This window comes from Dromaius novaehollandiae, chromosome 11 (genome assembly GCF_036370855.1).
Source record: "Dromaius novaehollandiae isolate bDroNov1 chromosome 11, bDroNov1.hap1, whole genome shotgun sequence".
Lineage (NCBI taxonomy): Eukaryota > Metazoa > Chordata > Aves > Casuariiformes > Dromaiidae > Dromaius > Dromaius novaehollandiae.
Window position 1 is genome coordinate 20,817,900 of NC_088108.1, and position 21,354 is coordinate 20,839,253.

Consider the following 21,354-nt stretch of genomic DNA (forward strand, 5'->3'; position numbering starts at 1 on the left):
TTTTAATGGGTGAGATCTTTGTCTACTTGAAAATAGTGGAGTTGCTGCTGGGTCAGATCCCAGCTCCAGGTCAGGACACTGCCCTGTCTCTGACAGTAGCTGTACCAGGTTCACAGTCCTACAGATCTGTCCCATCCTGATTTCTTAAGAGATGCTTAATTCTTGACGGAGATGGGGCTGAAGTTTTACTCTTTAGCTTTAAGTCTGCTCAATTACAATAATCACACAAAAGGAAAGAGGACGTATGTTCAAGGCATTTCTGGTTGCCTTCTACATTCAGAAAGTGGTTTGGAATGCTATTTTATTTTATTTTACCTTTTTAGCATGGAGGGGAGTGAACAACTCTTGCTGTTCAAAGAAAATAAAGCTGTTCTTCAGGTTTTTTATATCTGTAAAATTGAAGCAGTCCAAAGACTGGTCTTGTACCAAAGGCGTTTTCCCAATAAGATCTGCATTTTCGTAAGCCATTTATAGCAAATGAAGGCATGTTTGTAGGAGTACCAATAGATGGAGAGGTTGATCATGCAAAAAATCTGGATGACTGTTTTTTGAAACTTAAATCTGATTATGCATATATGCTATTTTTATTCCTCTCTTTAGTTATCTGTCAAGGAACATTTATGCAAATGAATTTTCTTTATGGATTTTAAGCAAGCAGACTAGAATGCTGGTGTAAAGAAATCATAAATACTGTTTTTATATACTGCTTTTCCCCAGGTTTTTCAAGGCAGGCTGGATTCTGAGTTCTGGTTATCTGTTCTGGAAATGAAATATCATGTGATATATAGGATGGATCACAAAGAGGTAGCTCTGCTTTGGTCTGAAGATCAAATAGTGCATTCCAAACTGAAAATTTTTATAGAATAATGGGTAAGCCTCAGAAAAATCAGTCTTGTGACTGTACTGGAAGTGGAGAGATGGCAAAATTCATAGTCCATTATTGGTGAGTTGAGCAGGATGAGTTATTACTGATAACATCCAACTGGCTGTCTCTTGGGTTGGATTTCACGTGTCTTATGTGAACCAGCAGATGAGGGTAGTGGTGGAACTTGTGAATTACAGTTATTTTTACCCTACTGTTTAGCTTAAATAAGAAATTAGGAGTGTTTATTTAATACAAATATTTGGACACCATGAAGTGCCTGATAAAAATGAAGAAAAGTATAGGTATGTATGTATACACATGCATCTTACAGAAAAAAGGCATTGTGGATGGGTATGTGGGACTGTTGATTTGATATACTCTATCAACAGTCAAGGTCTCAGGCCATGATGGCACATGTTGTGATTTCAGTCGGACATTGTCTTCAAAGTTTGTACCTTATGGGCATTTCTGTTGGAAAGGCCTAGGTATGTGGCATATTTTACCGGGGCAGAAGTTCCGGGTGGAGGAAACATGAGGACCCGTTGTGAGCTGTTTCTAATCCTGTGACTGTGTGTAATGGTTGCAGAGGCACAGTGAACTGCACTTTAATTCAGCTTTTTGAAGCAAAGAAAAGGGGTGACATGGTCCTCTCTGTGCATGCCTGTTCCAGTAGCGTGTAGCCCAAGGAGGGAGGAGAGGACACGTGGCTTTTCCATGGGCACGTGTAAGAGGAAGAAGAGGCAGGTAGACTGCAAAGCCTGGCAGAGGCTGAGATGTGAAGAAGGCACGTGGGTACACCTGACTGAGGCAGAAGTGCTCTCCATAAAATGCCTGCTGTGGAGAGAGAGCGATGCTCCCACAGTCCCGCTGGGGAGCTCTCCCTAAGATGCTTTGCCTGCAGTGCTGCCCGTGGGACCCCGTCTCTCCCTGCTTGGGTGCTTCCCCTGCAGTGCTGCCCACGGGAGCCCATCTCGCCCCGCAGGCAGGCTGGGGAATGGCCGTCAACGGGACGTACTTCTGAGCACACCTGAAACTGTGCGCTGTGACACTGAACCACGTGTGTCGGAGGGCTCTGCCTCTTCAGGTCCCATCCGGAGAGCCCGGGGGAAGCCCTGGGGTTGGACCTGGTGAACATGGGTGCCGAGGACACTTAGCTCCCAGGCTCAGCTGGCCGATAGCTTGTTACCTCCGCGTCCCTTCTGAGCTCAGCTACAGCAAGGAGCCAGCTCACAGGATATACTACCCTGCTGCAATGTCCTCAAGCGCTTGCGAGTACCCTCTGCCTCCAGGATAAACTGTTTGGATAGTTGAATAGTTGTTTGCCCTCAGGGTTACACGTGTCTGTCTCATTTCTGATTTGAATTGGGCTTATGAGAGGCTCCAGCCACTGACAGCATGCTGAAGAGCAGTGGCAGAGTTACGAGGGAACTCGAAAGACCTCCTGCGTGCTGGGACGTGGACGTGGGCAGGTTCTGCATCCACCACCCTGGGGCCTGACTGCTGTGTGGTTCCCATTTCTGGCGCGAGGCTCTGCCATCCCCAAGAAGGGGGTATAACCTGACACCATTCCCAGCCCCAACTGGAGCAGCAGAGCCGCCCACCCCCCGCTCCCGTCCCCCTGCTGCTGTCCCTTCCCCTGCGTGGCTCCTGCACTCCTGGCACCGCTGCTGGCCCTGGGTCCCCTGTTCACTCCCACAGCCTGTCTCCCCAGCCCTGGCTAGCCCGTGCCTGGCACCCTGGCTTTGCCCTGCTGGCCGGGGGCAAATAAACCCTGCTGGTGTGAGAGCATGGCCTGGGGACTGAGGAACAGGGAGGCAAAGAGGGAGAACGAGGAAATTGCAAGGAAATGGGTTTTCTAGTCTCTACTAGAAAACTGGATCTTAGAGCAGGTGGGGGGGGGGGGGAAGGAGAGAGAGGCAGAAAGCATCCAGTGAATTGATGAAGCAGAAGGGGGAGGACCTTCCTGCAAGGCTGGGGCAAAAGCAGGGGCTGAGCATGTGTCCCCCTGCCCCCAGTCTGCCTCCCTGTGCTGCTGTCCTGCCGCCCGGCCAGGTGTCCTGGCTCCGCTGAAACCTCGGTGCTGCGTGTTTGCTCATCGCAGTCACGTCTGTTTGGGTGTCTGCGCCTCCGCAGGAGGCAGCTCTGGTGCCAGCGGGGACCCCCGGGCAGCCGGGGCGGCTCTGTCCCCTGCCTGCCTTTGCCCTGCTCCCGGGGTCTCTCCCGCGCCTCCCCGCACAAAGAGCTACCCGGCAGGTCTCCTGCTCTGCCTTGCACTGAGGGAGGAGGAGGAGGAGGAGGAGGAAGGGAGGGGAGGGTGGTGATAAGGGGCTTGCTGCGTCGCCTCGTTTCTGTAGCCAGCGCAGAGCTCCCGGGGTGCTCGCGAGCCGGTGCGTGCGTGCATTCGCTGCCTGAAGACGACTGCTGCTGCAGTGCCGGCGCTGGTGCTGCTGGCAGCGAGGCGTCAGGGGAGCTCTCGCTGTTTACCGAGGGCTTGCGAGTGTTGCAATGCAAAAGCTGAGCGTGTCCTCAGGGAGGAGGCTGTGCTGCCAGCAACACCTGTAAGGATCCGAGGGGAAAAGGCTTCCCGGGGCGTGGAGAAGCAGGCAGCCGAGGCTCCGGGTGCCAGCACGCCCTCCCTGCATCTCTGTCGCCGATTACTTTGGATGTCTGCTTAAGGGAAAAGAGAAAAAAGGATCCAGAAAGCCCTTGCAACAGGACAGACGCTACTGGAGGCTCACAGGTGTTTGCTGGGCTCCGGATGGAGAGGGTGGCGGGGGGAGAAAAGTTCACTGGAGAAACCGGGGCCAGGCAAAGATGCGATGATCTTGCACCAAGTGGATGTGCTGTGCCTGCACGCGAATAGCGCATCTGGAGAAGCTCGGAGGGATGCCTTGCAAGTGAGCTGCTCGATCTCCTTCAAAGCATTTGTCTCTGCCTGCAAACTTTCCCCTTGCAGAAGTTGGGAGGAATAACAAAGCATCAGAAAATCAAAAGGGGAGATTCTCAGCCGACCGAAGCGTGCGAGCTAAACTGTTGCATCCCGAGCTGGGGCTCCCGTGCGAGCATCGCACCGGTGCCTGCATCGCTCCTGAGCCGGTCGGCAGCAGGCGCGGGGTCGCGATGCTGGCTGCGGTGCCCGCGGCCGGCGAGCAGACCCCGCGCGCCTGAGCCGTCGGGGCCGTGGCGGCCATGGCCGCAGCCATCGCCAGCTCCCTGATCCGCCAGAAGAGACAAGCCAGGGAGCGGGAGAAGTCCAATGCCTGCAAGTGTGTCAACAGCCCCAGCAAGAGCAAGGGAAGCTGCGACAAGAACAAATTGAACGTGTTTTCCAGGGTCAAACTCTTTGGCTCCAAGAAAAGGCGAAGAAGGCGACCAGGTTGGCAAGGGTTATGTGTTCAGGGGGTGGTTTTGGTTCATTTAATGCAATCTGTGATGCACATCAGGCGTAGGGAAAGGGGGACTGGGGTCTCAGGGCTGGTAAAATTCACTTTAACATGCAGGTATTGCTACTGCTGGCTTTGTAATCTGGTAGATGTGGGTACTGATCCCTTCCTCACTCATGTTCATCTGTTTTATTTGGATAACACACACCATTGCTTTCTGCCTCACTTGCACACACGTGTCCACCCATGTCCCGTTAACTCAGTCCGTCTCTCCATTACGCATATACAAACACACGTGATTTATTTGTGGGGGAGATGCTAGCAGGGGAAGCTGCCCCATGCACACCTCCTCCAGTCGTATATTCCTTCTCTGTATATTCAATAACTTAGCAGCCTAGGGATCTGGGTTTGTCTTCTTGCTTTGCAGCCTGACTCTGCCTTGCTTTATTATTTGCCAGTAATGTTTGCAGAAGAGGCTTTTTGCTCTTGCTAGTGCCTTCCAGAGTTTTGCTTCGGCACTCTGTCCCTTCCTAGGAGCCTCCTGCGTGCGCGGTCCTCCGCGCCAGCAGTGCCAAGGATCAGGCACGAGGGCTCAGTCCCTGATCCCAGCAGTTTTTGCACATGGGAGGAGCAAAACCCTCTGGCAATGTTGCTCTTGCTTTGCTGTGCTGAGACACTGATGCTGTTAGCCACTTAACCTGTCTGTGTTTCTCAGCAGCCACAGAAGAGGGACCTCGCTCCAAATCTGCTAGCAGCTTTGCCATGTATTATCACTAAAAAGCCAGAGTGGCGGTTGGGTTTGTTTTCTGTCAGTACGCTTATTAAAGGTTGCTAATAGGAAGCAATATAGTTATGCAAACTGTTGTAAGCTTTACACCTTCAGCTCCTATTAAAATGAAGTATAGTAGCAGACCTCCCCTAATTTCTTTCATTATAAACACAAGGAGTCTTATCCAGACATGGGAAGTTTGCATTGGAAACGACACATTGTATCTTCATAGTACATTTATCTCTGAATTAGTTTGCTTTGGAGCGAGCTGCAAAGAACGCATCATCTCCTGACAAGCATAATTGTGTGAAATGGCTACAATGCAGATGTCATTGGGATTCAGTGGAAGTAGACCTCTTTTTTTTTGTAATTATTCCTGGTGCATTACCTAGATATTTTCTCTAAATGACAGACTTTAAATGACCGCAAGTCCTGTTGCTATTTACTTTTCAGTCTAGAATGATCTAAAATGACTTGAGATATTTCACTTTGTAACTGTGGATATGAGGATGATTATGAAAAAAATTATCCAGACTGTGTGTTGTTTTGATCTTTCTTCTTCTAGCTGATGAGGTAATTACCTCAATCCTTATGGTAATATTTATTTTGCAGTTCCACACATTGTTGGATTTCGGGGCCCCCCCCTCCATTTTCCATATGTTCATTGAGTAGTTTATCACTTCGGATGCTCCATACTCTTTGGAGCGGTGAAGAATGGGGGTTTGTTTATTAGAGCTGCAGCAGTTCTCGTCATAAACGTTTGCTGCTATATATTTAGGCTCTCAACTGTCACTACAGCTCTTGTTAGCACTATCTTAGTAGTTCTCTTTTTCCTCTCCATTTAAGAAATCACACCTTTTTTAAAAGGCAGAATACGCTCTTTGCCAGCATATCCCTAATCTTAAATGAGATAGGGCTGAGCTCCTGAAGCCAAACAGCATGCCGTTGGCATTCGCATTCACTGGAAGCAGATTTTAGTGTGCTACCTACATGACAATAGAAAGTGGCATTTAATCATTTTGGCAATTGATTTTCTAGACATGAATTTGATCTCAGCCTAAACGAGAAGTGTTGCAAAGCTGATTGCCCTGTTTTTGTCTTGGGTCTTTTTCCTATCTTATTCTCGAGAAGAAACCAGGAGGTTTGTTTTAGCATCCTGCTCGCTTGGAACGCCACATCCCAATTTCCCACATTAATCTCACTATTGTTTTTTTACAGAGCCTCAGCTTAAAGGTATAGTAACAAAGCTATACAGCAGGCAAGGATACCACTTGCAGTTGCAAGCAGATGGAACAATTGATGGAACAAAAGAGGAGGACAGTAGTTATAGTAAGTGACATCAGAATAAATGGTGTGTTTGTGAATTGTGGTGTCTCCTTCTTTCCATATAGGTCCTTTAAACATTGGTGTCCTAGGATGACTGAGTGAGCGGAAGCAGCATTAACACCTTGCACACTGTGCAGAAGTCTTTCAGACTTACTGGGTCTGAAAGAAATGCAAATAAAAATCACTTATGAAAATAATGAACTAGTGAAGGTAATGATGGCACATATGACAAATAATGCAAATGTTATCTCCATGGTAATCTAGAGAAGTTCATTGCTGTCCTTTGGATTTTATTAGATTTTTTTTTTCCCAATACAGAAAATTTGCTCGCCTACTCAGAGTGCCTGAAATAGAATAACACTATCTCCACTCTTAAACAGGGCTCATTCAGAGCTGTGTTATTCCAGAAATTGAGAATTCATCATCATTTTAAAGTTCACCTTTCCCAATTATTTTTTATCCCTTCTGCTAATTCTAAGCTTAATTACAACTTTAGCATTCAACTAGTTTTCCCTCGGCTTTTCTGTGAAACAGCTTTAAATGTTTTCTTACAACTTTCAGAATTAATAGAAAGCAGGAAAAGAGAGAAAGCCTAGAATTGGTATGTGTAAATAAAATATTTGTATGTTTCACATAGTTGTTCAGTTTAGTTTAAACTATGTTTTTGCTCTGAAGAAGGAGTTAGGAGCAAGGAGATTAAGAAGGTATTTCTGGCTGTTTAGACAATAAACCAGAAAATCAACAAGCCACCCTTCTTTTTGACAAACATCTTTATTGAAAGGCACTGATTTGAATACCCTCTTTTCATATTGATAAGTGTTTGCAGATGAAGCATCATTTCATTTTTACAGAGCACTTAAATATGGTAGAACTAGAATTAGAACGTAATAGAAAGTTATCATATCTTATTTGTCTGATCACTTGCTCCCATCATTTTCCTGCTCCCTCTTTATTACTTATTGCATCCCTATGTTAACTTCTGAGTGACATGAGGGATCCAGCTACACTGCTAAAAGATCTCTCTTCTGCAGCTGCTGAGGGTGCTGGGCATATAAGGTAAAGCACACATGTAGGATCTGTAAGGACGCCTGAGGTCTGGTGCGAGGTCCCGTCTCAGCCGTGGAGAAGGCGCACAAAGAGCAGGAGTGCAACGCCGAGCGGACGCTGCCGTTTCACTGGCGTTCTCCTCGGTGGGACTGGGCCTCCACAAAACCTGCTCTAAGCATGATCTTTATGGACCTTAAATGTTGCTGTTCTTTCAAGTAATTGTTTTTATATTTAAAAAAAAAACAGTAAAGATTTTTCAGGATAATTCTGTTTGTTATCTTAAAAAAAAAAAAAAAAAGAAAAAGACAGAAAAGGAGGAGGAGGAGAAATAGGCAAACCTTAGTTTTTCCAGTGATGCATTGTATTATTACAAATTTGTAATGTACCAGAGCACATATCCAGATTTACAGTTTATTTCTCAAGAGACTGTTTTATTCAAATACTTTGCTTGGGCTTCTTTTAATAGGGGCTCTGATATTCTAAACAAGATGAAATTTGTAGGAATCTGTTCTTTTGACATTCGTACAGTTGTAAGAATTTCTAAGATACTTTGCTTCTATTGTGCCCTTAAGTTTACCAAACCTGACAGGCTACAAAGCAAATCATATAAACTTCTTGTTGCTGGAAGCCAGTCTTCCAAAATGCTGAATACTTAAATATAACAGACATATCCCAGAAATGGTTGCAACTGGGCTGCGGTATCTAAGCTTTCAGAAGATAGAAGGTTTTATCATAAAAAGCACATGCTTTTGTATATGTTCCTCTTTCATGTAAGATAAGTGTATAGAACTAAATGTCCTCCAGTCCTGAATTTGTCCTAATGGCAACATTTTAAATAGCATTAATAAGACAGGCTGATTTATGCTATGGATCAGAATCCGTGTAATGGGCTTCCTCCAAAGCCTTGCTCACATGAATATTAAGCAGATCAGGCCCTCTAAAATCCTTTCTCACGATTTCTGCAGAGACGTTTCTTAATAGGCCCGTAGGACTCCTAAGCCCCTCCGAAGGCAGGGGACCCTTTCTCCAGTCCGTTCCCTCCTCCCTTTGCACCTCTGAAGGAAATCATCGCTGCTCCCTTTTGTCTCCTTTAGCATTTAGCATTTTTATGTTTAGCATTACAGCAAGACGATTACAACTCCACTGAACAGTAAGGGGAGCATCCTCAAACTCAGAGTCCCTCAGCTGTGGCCAGCAGAGCGGAAACACAGGGCCAGGGCTTCCCAACTGCATTTCTTGGGGCAAACCGTAGCGATAGTCCGTCTGCTCTCCAGGGAGAACCTTTCATTTCCATTGCCTCCCCTGCATGTGCCAGCATCCAGAATCCAGCTTCTGAGTTGTTTGGTTCCTAGAGCTGGGTAGGAGGTTTGCCTGAAGATCCCCTTTGGCTCCCAACAAGGGAGCAATTATTTCAAGCTCTGCAGACCCACTGCTTCCGCAGGGCTCCTCCATCCAAAGTTGCATCCACAACTGCAAAGAGTTTAAAAGAAAGCTGAGATTTTAGAACACGATTGAGCTGATACAAAGCTGAGAAGTTGTAGTATTCACCAGGCCCCAGTTTTAGCCAAGAGTCTGTGAAATTTGAGGAAGTGCCTCATGGAAAGGATTTCCTGGCTCAGAACCAGATTTTGCCTCATTAGACGTGTTAAATAGGGCAAGGTTTTAAATCAAGGCAGAATTTATTCCCCAAATTTGGCATGCCAAAGAGATTTTGAAGATTTATAAAATAAATATGTAGGAAATTATATCCTGTAGAAAGTGTGTGAAGATCCAAGTGGCCAAGCCAAGGACAGCACAGGCTTTGCAGTAATGTGTACATTAATAAATCCAACTGGGGCCGGCTGCCTCTCTATTTTGCAGCTCATTCCCTGTCAGCCTGTATTGCACAACGCCCATAGCAAAGATCATCTCTCCCTTAGGCATCACCAAGTTTTTCATTACAGTGGATATTATGTCCTTATTTTACACACTGTGAATGTAATAGGAAAAGGCTAAGATGCAGATAGTTCAGTACTGTTTTATGCTAATGCAAACTGATCATAGAAGCAAATGGTTCTTTTTTCTTGGGCTTTTTTGCTTCTCTTTCTGTCATACCTGCCCACGTGAGGGTCAATGCGATAGCATGTTGTACCCGTTGTCCGTGGCGCTGGGTGCTTGCAGAGAAGGGGCTGCCTGGCTCTGGTTTGGGCCTTGTGAGCAGTCACTCTTCACGGCCAGGCCCCTCATAGCGTTATAGATATTGGGCAAAGCATCAGAGAGGTGCAAGGGAAGTCTGGTCCAAAGCTGGGCTTTGCTGTAGCATAGCATGGAGAGAGGAAGCAGATGAGAGCTAGTTTAGCTGTCCGATGCTGAGCTGACTCTCGCTGCCCTTGTTACTGCTTTACGCAGACTGTTCCAGAAGAAGTGTAGCTAGTGCCCGCAGAGCTAGCTGGGGCCTCGTGGTCTCTAGGCTCGCTGATGTTGCTCACCCGTGGACTTGCTGCTGTGTGGGGACAGTGGGAGCAATGCCTAAAGGGGACTGTCCTCTTTTTTTGGTGCAGCCAGCTGGCCTCTCCTTGGAGGCAGCGACCGGAGCAGCCTGCTGTGTGTCTGGCTGTGCCAGTGGTAGGAAGGGGTGGCCGTGCCTGTCTCTGACAGCCAGACCCTCGCTCCTGAGGCAGAGCAGGCAGCGGAGCCAGGCTTGCTCTCCCATGGTCCTTCCGCAACTTCTGATTGCCTGTAACCCCTGGCAGGTGCCAGTCCAGCAATGTCAAACCAAGCTCTGGACATGCAGGTGCCTTGTGTTGCCTCAAACCAGAGCGCATAGGGGCTGCCAGGATATATGTGCCTGTTTTTGGCAGGAGAACGCGTTCAGCTGCTCAAGAAAGCAGCTGAGCATCCGTCGCAGCCACGTCCTTGGCCCTCGCCTGGCCGAAGTTGCTCAGCCTCGCATCTCTGCTCGCTTTCCCAAGCACAGCATGGCCACGAATCACTCACTAAAACCAGCCTCTGGGGCTTGTGGCTGTGAGCTGCGTCCTCCTCTCTGCCATCACCTTTGTCTTGTCCTCAGCTGATTTACTGACAGGTTCTCAGCCCTGTTTACAGTGGCGCTTATCCACATAGCCTCGTGCTGAAAATACCCAAATTGCTTGCCCTGCTGTAAATATGGCATTAAGAGAGCACCTTTCAAAAGAGATCTCCAGGTTCTGCCTGGATACCGAGGTCTAGATTGTGCTGCCCTGCCTGCGTGGAGATCAGGTGCTGCTTTTTGGGACTGGACTGCAAAAGACTGGCTCTCCAAGGGAGCATTTACCAAGTCAGACAGAGAATATTTTCTCCCACAAATTAACTCAAGCATTTGATAGAGTAAGAAGTCCGTAACTGAGCAACTCCCATATTGAAAATCCATGTTTCGTTTGCCAAAAACTGGATAGAAGTAGAGGGTTTTGCTTCAGTGATGAGAAAGTCCTTTCTATGCTGGATGAGCCTGAGAAGAGGCTTTACGTGCGTGTGGTTGTGTCTGCGTGCTTGCTTGTGCCTGTGAGGGGGCAAGAAAAACATAGGTGAAGTTTTATGATCTCCTGCCCGTGTTTGTGCTGAACATTTCCGCCAGCTCTGCTGTTCAGGACCATCGTGCAGAGAGCAGGGAGGAGGGTATGTAACGTTTCGAGGTGCCACGGCCTCAGAGCAGCACGGCCAGGGTGTGCAGCCTGGGCCAGCAAAGCCCTGGGAAAACACGGGCAGTGGAAGAGGTCTTCAGCCGCTCACCCGCAGCAAAGCCCGTGGCACCCGGATTCGCAGGGCTGGGAGGCTGAGACCGACCCAGGGCAGCACAGGGAGCCCGGCGTCCAGCTGGCTGCTCCAGTGAGGAGACCCTTTTCTGCAGGAATAAGGGGTGCTGTGCCTCTTTTCACCAGAATTTATCCCATGGTCCCCAAGCTGCAGCGTTAGCTTCTGGCCTTGCCTTCCTTGAAGTAGGATATTTATACATCCGCTCTTTCTTTTTTTTGATACGCTCTTGACAGCCCTGCAGAATTTAGGAGCTGTGTTAGATGCTAGTAGGCTGCAAATTTTCTTTTAATTAAATATGACCATTTGGGGTTTGTCAGGCTGAAAAAGGAATTTATAAGGGATTATAATTCTTAGCTTATACTTTTGCAAATAATAAGGAAAATATTTCAAATTCATAACTCAGTTTTAAATTGCCTTTGGACAGTGACCATAAATACTAAAATTCAGCCTGAAGCAGACCAGGGTTTTACAGCCACGTAATAAACCATTGGAAATAACAGTCAGTTTAGCATTACCTCATCCTAACTCTGCATTTATACAACAGTCTGGAAGGAGATGCTTAGGGTTATGATAACAGCTCTTGAAAATTTTCTTAACTCCCCTCACTTATTTTTAATCCTACCTATCAAACAGAGTACTGTATTCAGCTGATTATTACTTGTATTCAATTTTGACATAGCCACAAGTTTAAGTTATGGCAGAGCTTTGCTTATTTTTTTTAATTTGCCAGTTTACAAACCGGTATTTTCATTTTTAGAAGAGAGGTTTCTCTATTTATATGTGCTACCCTTATCAGCATGTATAGAAGCATAAATGCAAGCAGAACATTTGAAGCACCTTAATTTTGAAAGCACAAATTTAGGACTTGATCTAAAGAATATGCTATCATTTCATTTCATTTTGAAGTTATTTAACCCTGTTTTTTCAAATCCATTCCCCTCTCAAAAATAAAAAAGAGATGAGTTTTGAAACATTTTGAGATGTTAATGATGCATTTTAATTTTTCCGACTTTTGTTTTGCTCCTTCCTTTTGGTAAAGAACATTTACTGAATTTAATATGACCTTGCAAAAAAAATTTTTTTGATCCTCTTGAAAAGCTTCTTGTTTGGTTGGTTTAGGATTTTCTTTATTTTTACATTTACTATCAGCCAAAAAACCCCCAAAACAAACTAAATATGTTCAGCTCTACTCAGCAGACCCTGGATTCTGCTCGTGAAGCAGGTAAGTCATTCCAACTCTTAGTGCCTCCAATTCACCATGTTCAGATATATCTGAATATATCTATCTGTAGATAATTTCTGAGCTATCGATAGAAATTGCTATATAAAACAAAGATAGTAAAAGTGTTGTTCTATAGCACCCTTAGAAATTAATATTTGCATGAATAGTTTTTTTTTATTCAGTTCTAGTAATTACAGCTTAATACTCTATCTAATCTTCATACTTTAAAGGATTAATTTTGCTTTCCATCTCCTTTCTCTCCTAGCTTTGTTTAACCTCATACCTGTGGGTTTACGAGTGGTGGCGATTCAGGGGGTTCAAACAAAATTGTACCTAGCAATGAACAGTGAAGGATACCTATACACATCAGTAAGTAAACATTTTTAGATTTGTTCTCACTGAAATTATTATAAGAAATTACTAAATTAATAATTTATTGTTCTAAGGAACCTGATTCTAATCTGTAGAGATAGGATTTGGCAGCAAGTGTAGTGGTGATCTTTTGTTTTTAGCTTATTAGTGTATTGCCATTGTGAGTGGGTATGAATATATGGAATCAAATTGCTGTTCCTGTGATGCAAACCAAACGTGAAATCAAAAAAACCCCAAGACCCTATACAGAAAGGAAGCTCTCTCCCAGTCGGTATGGAATGATCGTGCTAATCAGTGTGGGGTACTTAAGAAAAGGGGCAGTTTTGTGCCTGAACGCATTTTATATCTTTCTATCTTGTCCCTATTACTGTTACTAAAAGGGATTAGAGAAAGTCATTTTTTTTCTTTGACCTGTATTTTCAAAGAAGACTGGAATTAGATGCTAAAATCTTATTGCTTCAAGTTTCTGAGCAAGTAAAGAAATGTTTCATTTAGCAGTTTTGATGAAGAACGTCTGTTAATAATCTTCAGTAACATTTCTCAGGAGAGCAAACACTGTTTCCATGAAAAAAAAAGGACATTTTAAAAAATAGACTATTTTTCAATTAAAAACATTTAGTCAAACTGTGTTGAGGAGTTTTAATTATAAAGTCTTAATAGGTTTTTCCCAGGGAGGAAAATAGAGGAAAATGTAATTTATTATCTACTACAAATTATTCTAAGGATGAATCCCTTAAGGTGCCTTTAATACTGATAACAATTAAGTAAACTTATTCAAATCTCTCATTTGTTTTGCAATCCTGACAGCTGGGACAAGTAGCCAGCTTTGCATATTTTTCTTCTTGTATCTCCAAGACCAAAAGCAAATTAGAGCTGAATATGCTTTAGGAAAAAGTAAAATTTCAGTGAAGAACATTGAATTCCACTTTTCTTTCTTGTTCTAGCTATTTGCTTAGTACCGTTAATCCACAGATCTGTTTGTAGGGCTGCAACCGTATAGCTATAGCATGCAAAGCCCGCTTGATCCTGTGCAGTCATGGTCTTGTGGCTGCACAGTTGCATTTATGTTTACCTCCTTAGCTGTGCTCCTTTCTGGCTGCCCACTCCCCAGAAGCACGCCGCACCAGGCCTCATTCCGGCATCTTTGTCCTCAATGAACATTACCTCTCGAGTCAAGCTCTGGGATAGGATAGAAGGATTTGTGCAACGAAGAGAAGTGCCATCATTGTGTGCAGAGAATGTGCTAGGCTTGAGTAGATCAGTTCTTTTGCTGCAAGATGCATTCTGGAAGAGTCAGATGTGTATTTGCAAAGATGCAAAAATGGGGCGGGGGCAGATTCAGCCACCCTTAGACTACAACTGAGTAATAACTTCTCAGTTTGAGACCTAACACTGAAGCAAAGAGGACCACTGGGAGAATGATGTATCACTTCTAGTGTTACTTTAAGTGAGGAAGAGTGGAAGAATATAACCCATAATTTGTTCAAGTCCAGCTTTTAGTTTGATAGATATCTAGGCATCTTTGGCAGAGCTCAGAGATTCACTTTGATTGTAACTTTTGGTATTTGTGTCAATGTAGAGAGAGTTCTTTATATACTCTCATACGTTACCAGTGAATAGTGTCTTCCCTGAGTCCCTTAGTATTTGTGCCTTTAATAGTTCATGCCATTATGAAACTAAGTGGTGTCATCCCTTTATTTTCCTTTTAGTTAGACCGCTCACCCTTGTTTCTTTATTAGGCAGCTGTATTTTCTTATATTTAAATTCTTCCTGAACCTGATGGGCTTGGCAAACCCTAGACAGGCTTTTGGAGTGGTGGTGTGTCCTGAATTCGTTTCAGGATTGTCAAAACAAATACTGTTTTGACAAAGACAGATTTGTGTCCATTTAACTGAGAATTGTTTTTTCCAAAGAGAGCTTCCACCGAAGTTCTCAATAATACTGGTTTTATGTGCTAGTGCCTTCAGTTCTAGCGGTTTTGTCTTCTAAAATAACTGTGAGGCACTGTCTTGTCTTAGGGCAAAAGCTAGCTCCTGTCTCTGTTGATGTGCCCAACAAATGGACACAAGTTGGTGAGGAGCATCTGCCTGCTGCTTTACCTAGCATGTGAAAAGGCTGCCAGAATGGCAGTTTGGCACTTTTTTTGAAGTGTGTATAGCTCTTCTTTTGCTGATAATGGTCCTTTCAGCAATGAATGCAGTCTGACAGTCCCACATGGGAAATAAGCTCTATATTTTGGGCTGGATTCTTGTTGATATAAATGAGTCCTAAGTGAGCTGAGCTGATTTATACCAACTGAACACTCACCTGTTCAAGAGATGCCAACAGGGAGTCCGGGGAACAGATCAGCTCAAGGAAATGACATCCATCTACTCGCCCTGAGGGTCTCCAACCCCTTCCAGGGAGCTGCTCCTGAATGGGATTTGTCAGGAGCAGACAAATGGCAACATGGGACTAATCAGGAGCAAAAGCCCCATAAGTACGATCAAACTCCTGAAACAAGAACCCTGGGAAAAATAGAAATGTACTTTAATTGTAGATAACTATAACAGATGGATACACCATTTCCAGAGAAAAATGAAATTAGCATTGACGATGTAACATAATAGGGAGAGAGAATATTGTGGTCTCTGTCAGGATCGCTTGCCTTTAGTTTTATTGCGACTCTAATACTTCAGTCGTGTTTCTGTCTGTGCAGAGCCATTTCTTTCAGACTGCATTGCCAAAGGTTACAGACTCATTTGGCAAATGGTTTGAAAAACACCCTCCTAATGTGCCATCCCTCTTCCTTACCCCTGCTACTGCCTTGCACTGGATAGCACTTTTCAGCCTGAAACACTTCCAAACACTGCACCTGATAAAGAGGCCATTAAATCCATGGCAATTACCCCACTGGTAAATAGGTAAATAAGATGTGTGGCATAGAGAAGGATAAATGGAGGTTCAGCTAAGTGCTTCCCTGTGCTCACACAGGAAAGCATAGACATTAGGCCTAACATAGCACTGGTCCTGTTTCCATGCATCTTGCACTAGATTGCAATGCTGAATCAAAGTTCCTTTTTCAGTGACTATGGTGAATTTTTTTTGTGTCTTATTCTTTGTGATATAGTCTTTATTTTTTAACTCTGCAGCAGCAGAAGTGACTTAGTTGGTTCTGAGTATCTTGCATATCTAGAAAATATGTCCTAGTTTCAATCCATTACAATTGCTGGCAAATGGAGTTTGTGGATCCGTTTTGTTCCTTGTTGAGCTTTGGCCTTGGCCTGGCCCCTTCCTCCCTTGCAGTCTCTCAGGATGGTGATTCAGGTATCTGACCCATGGTTTGCTTTTTATCCAGTGACTTACACTGAAGAATGAGGTGAATTTGCTCCATGATGCAGGAGGATCAATGATGTGTAATAAATCTGTAGAGAATAGATATCTGTAGTTGACTGCCAGACTTTATAGATAATTTGGCATCTGTCAGTTAGAGCAAAAATAAGATCTTCAATGTGATCATGAAAGCTCCTCTGGGACAAGGCAGCAACTCAGTAAAGCAAAAAGAAAAAAATGATATATACATATATAAAATTATCTATATATACATATATAAAATTATCTATATTTGTTATATGTATGCATTACCTGTCCTTACAATGACATGAAAGTACACAGACACTGTTGGGGGGTTAGCTGGACAGCAAAGAAAAGGAAATGGCTGTGGTATCCCATATAGCTCACTGTGCTATTGCTGCTCATCCCCATCTAAGAGATGGGTGCCTCCTGATCCCGCTGGATGGAGATTGCTTCTTCATATCACAGAAGAGCACTGCATTTGAAATTACTTTTCTGTGGCCAGTTTCCTACCAAAGTTGGTGGGAGTTGTGCAATTGCACTACTAAAGCTGAACCCACCATTAAGAGGTACCTTGTACCTGTCGTTGTTGTTGTTATTGTTATTATTATATTTGGAGGTAGCTTGTCAGGAGATGTTTGAAGCCATAGCTCTCCTCCTGCTATTTGGCACTTGGGCACCCACTTAAACTGAAAACACAGGGCTTGAGTTGTCCCCCATTACACCAGTGTCGTGCTGCTGTAAGACGACTTGAGCAGCATTATGGCTCTGTCATCTTACGTAACCATGTAGTGAATCATGTTCAGGCCTTTTGTGTTTTAAGAAGGTTTTTATTTTATCATATTTTTCCTTCCCTGGTGACCACATCTTTCAGCAAATGATCACAATAAAAGCTGAACTAGAGTTTTTCAGGTTTCAGAGCTTATGGATACCATGTGTTCTTTTGCCTTCTTGAACAAAACAGTAAAAAATATTTTAAGGATCTCTTTGTCAGACACGTAGGTTTAGAGCTACTGCTTTCTCATTAAAGAGCTGGTGATTTAACGGAGGAGGCTCACAGTGATACAGAACAGCAGCTAAGTGAGGTTCATTAAAGGGAATGCATACATGTGCTAGGTTAAGAGCATTTAGTGTATTGATTGAATTCTGCATAGGCTGAAACATAACCTGAAACATAGCAAATTTCAAAAAATAGCCTAAGCACAACTAGCCGCGTATATTCTGTGAACCATCATCTCAGTGTTTTTAAAGTCATTCTATGATTGTCAGTGAAGTGCGTAATTCTCCTATAGAATGTTTCAGCCAGGTATTGGTGTGCTCGTTTAGCCTGGATACAGTGTTAGAAATAGTAATATTAAGTATGTGCTACTCATAGCATCCTTCTGGCCTGCTGCAGGAGTCCTGCTACTCTACTCTGCTTGTGAAGAACACTTGCTTAGCCTCTTACCTTGTGTGCTTTTCTGGGACGTTCACCGAAGCGTTTGATTTACTTGTGCCGTATGCAGCTTAGCTTACCACTTCTCAAAGCCGGAACGAGTAGGCTAACCAGTGTGTGCGTGTAAAGGAGACTTTGAGGTGTTCTCCTCTTAGACTTTCTGTTTCCCATCCTCACGCACGGGCTGCCAAAAACACCCTAATCACCAGGGGATGTTCACAGGTGTCTCTAAAGCAGCCTTCTAGTTCACCTCGGGAGCCTGCTTCTCACGGGCTTCAAGCTGCCAGTGGCTCCTTCGTCGATGGGATGAGACAAGAGCTCATCTGAAGCAGACCGTGAAGTGTATGGGGTGTGAACGTCTGGTCCTCAGCACCAGTTTCTCCATCTGCTCCCCCTGTGCTGCACTACTGCTGCCTGCTGTCACAGACGGAGCTGTTTTCTCCACGTAGCCCTTTGTCCTGAGGAGGTCTGATACAGCCCAGACCATCCATCTTGCCCAGGGCCTTTCAACGCGCATTGATTCTCATGGAAATTCAGGATATTCAGCCCTTTGTAGGATGGGTATTAGGAAGTACGCTACATGGCAGGCTAACGCAGAATTGTTTATGCTTGCTTTGTTAGCTATGCCAGGATGTTCAATATGTTTGAGTTAATAGAGCTGCTGCATGCAGCTTAATTTTGCCATTTCTTGTCTCTGATGCCTTCAGTAGAGACTTAGCATGGGTTTAATGGAGCACTTTGATATAATACCCAGTGCACAATTTTATATATAATTTATTTTGCACATCGTTCAGCTAATATTGTCCTCTATATGTTAAATATATTGTCCTATACCTATGTTTGGTACCTGCGCTGAAAGTAAAAATCGTGTGAAGCATGCACGTTGATTATAGCCAAGAGAAGTGAAAAGTGATTAAATTCTCAGAGTGATTCAAAAATTGGTTTTGGTGAGTTGGAGGGAAGTTTGTGCATATTTTAATACAGAGCAGTGCAGTGGAGACCTGCTGTAGCTAATGGGGATGGCTGGGGCATTTATAATGAATTACTGGCAGAGAGCATTTTTCGACCTCAGGGAAATAGCACAAACCAAGAGATAGGGGAAATAATCCAAAGCTTCATCTAGTTAAATTTGCATGTCGGTATAAATCATTTTTTACCATAAATGCTCAAGTATGGACTATACCTTAATACAGTCCATTCTCTTCAACAGTAGGGTCTTAGATACAGCTGCAGTGCATTTTTCTTTTCATTGCAACTCCTTGCTGTAAGCTAGAGAAATATGCAACACCCTTGCAGTGAGGAGGACTGCTCTGGCCCCCCTGGGCCCTGGCCCGACTGTTGGCTGCAGCACCGTCTCTTTGGCACTAGCTGCACAGGCAGTACCCGGCTCCGGCTGTGCTTGGAGCCTCAGCTCCACTACCAGGGAGTCTGGCCATGACTTTTGGGAATGGTTGTGAGTTGAGTGGTGCCTCGTGTGGTGACTACAGAGCCCGCTGCTCGTGGAGGCAGGTGCGCCCTCTCTTCCCCATGCAGCACAGATGCACACAAAGATGCTCTAGACAGATCTGCGTCTCCCACTTGGCATGGCACGCAGAGGGACCGGCAGCCTGTCACTGAGCTGTCACGGCTGTCTGGTCCCCAGTCGGCAATGTGGGACGCTCTCTGCTGCAGGGCCCCTGGTGAAATGAAGCAGTCACCAGCAGCGTGACTTTTTTAACAGGATGTGCTGTTGCTGGGTGGCAGAGGTGGAGGGATGGGTGCTGTTTCATTCAGGTACTAGTCTGCTGGAATCGGTGTGATTCCAGGTTTTGGAAGACAGACTGCCTGACACCTCCAACAGAGAAGAGGAGGGCCTTGCCCATGCATGGCAGGATTATTAAGGGACTTAGCAAGCTGAAAGTCTTGGAGCTATTATGCTGTTCATCTTCACAAGTCATCCCCAAGGCATACGAAATCTGCTGAGGTGCTGTTGTGCACCCATCCATCACTGCAGGTGGTGGGAGCTGAGGATACTCAGCACCGCCTAAGATGAGGTTTCATAAGAGGAACGCAAGCATAAGAAAATGACTCTTCAGGACCGTGTACTGCACACGTCCTTGCAGCCCTGCACTTACACACTTGTGTAACAGTTTCCTAACAGACTGGCTGTTAAATTCAGCAGTGCGATTGCTGTTTGTGCAAGAACGATGTCCTACAAGATAAGTTACATACATGTGAAGCAAGTAAAAGACTAAAAATTTATGTAATCTCTGTTAGTCATTTGCTAATCAATGTCAAAGTCCTGAGGTGAAGAGACTGAACATCTTTGTAAGCTCAGACTTCAAATGCTGCTTAGAGCAGAAGTTTGGAACTCAGCAAGCTCAGAAATGGTGACATACCCCATAGGGCTTAATTTTCTGATTCACTGCTTTTCTCACTGAGGTCACTGTGCCACCAAACAGACATAATACAGAAAGAGCCTGGGCAGGATTTAGAGCTGGACCCCAGTTTGCTGGCTTGGCACCGGGGCTCTGCACAGCAAGCTGCCAGCATCACAGCCCGGCCCCGAGCCAGCGAACAGGGAAGACCGAGTTCTAGGACTTCCCAGCTACGCACGGCTCTTCACCGTCACGTTGCAAAGCACGTTTGGCAAGCGAGAGTTGTAAGCAGATAAGGACTCGAGCAGACGGCGTGAGTTGCAAAGTGCGAGAATAAGAGCATTGCCAGGTTCCCGGCATGTTCAGTTCGGCTTTTATATTCAGATCTCCGAACGGCAGATTACTCTGCTGTGATTCAGCACAGCCAATGAGATATGCACAGCTTTACTCTCCTGAATTTACTGTGGGTGCTACATTTCGTGACCAGGTGATGGAGGTGCCTGCCAGTGATATGTGTGCCTACTCCCTGCCAGGGCTAGTCTCTTTTGCAGTTTGCAAAGAAAATATTTATATAGCATTCAGGTAGATTTTTTAACTGCTGCTTTTTTTTTCCTGATACGTACGAAATATCCTCAAGATCGCAAGCAAGACAGTAAGTTCCCAGACTTACTTGGTTTCTAAGAATTTGGCTTAATTAAAAGAAAATACCGTTTTGCAACCTCAGCCTCTTTCCTATGCTTGGCTCTCTGTAGAGTTTCCTCCTAGAAACGCGTCTCCCTTCCCTTCCCCTCCCCAGAAAGGGCTCCCCTCCCGCGGGTGCTGTGGGTTGAGCTAATGAACAGCTCTCGGCACCGTGACTCAGCCGAGCCGCTGCCTCGTTGCTCTCCTTCTGCAGCCTGTCGACACAGTGGTTCGCTTGACTGACAACGAGCATCTAAACAAGGATGCTGGAGCAATTAAACAGAGCCTGAAAGGCAGCCTCCAAGGGCTCCCGAAACCAAGGTGTAACCTTTCAGGACATTTGCTGGAAATCACACCCAGGACTTTAGTAGAAAGAAACCCAGGAAGGCACCGCAATGCCAAGATTCATTGCACTTATTAAATCTGCAGAAAGTGTTTTCCACTCAGCATGTTAAGCTGGGAACTCATTGCTATAGGATGTTGAGGAGGGCAATGTTTTTGTGGGGTCAAAAATCGTTTAGGTAAATCCCTGGAAGGAAAACACTGCAAAGTACAACAACGTCATGTTTGGCTTTGAAATGTCCTGAATCGTAGCTCACCAGGGGCTGGGAAAGTGTGCTGGTCAAATGCTGGGATAAATTTCTCTTTTTCTTGTCCTCTCAGGTAGGCATCTGCAGCTAGCCAACAACGGAGGCGGGCTGTGTGGCTGGGGGCACCTGGCTGGTTATTAGCACAGATTTATAAAGATGTACCCTCTCTAGCCAGTCTGGCTGTGGGGGTGGTTGATATTTTT

General features: G+C 45.0%; 1 protein-coding gene across 3 annotated transcripts in view; it reads left to right on the forward strand.

The window, feature by feature from the left end:
• The window catches only part of FGF13 (fibroblast growth factor 13), a 256,446-nt gene that overhangs the window by 189,132 nt on the left and 45,960 nt on the right, over positions 1–21,354 (forward strand). For 2 of the 3 annotated variants that reach the window (XM_026111075.2, XM_026111077.2), the window contains 2 exons: positions 6,236–6,346; positions 12,649–12,752. In XM_026111075.2, coding sequence (XP_025966860.1) covers positions 6,236–6,346; positions 12,649–12,752 — 215 coding nt within the window. Of the gene's footprint in view, positions 1–3,278; positions 4,242–6,235; positions 6,347–12,648; positions 12,753–21,354 lie in introns of those variants that run through there. The other variant, XM_026111076.2, reaches the window with a different exon arrangement.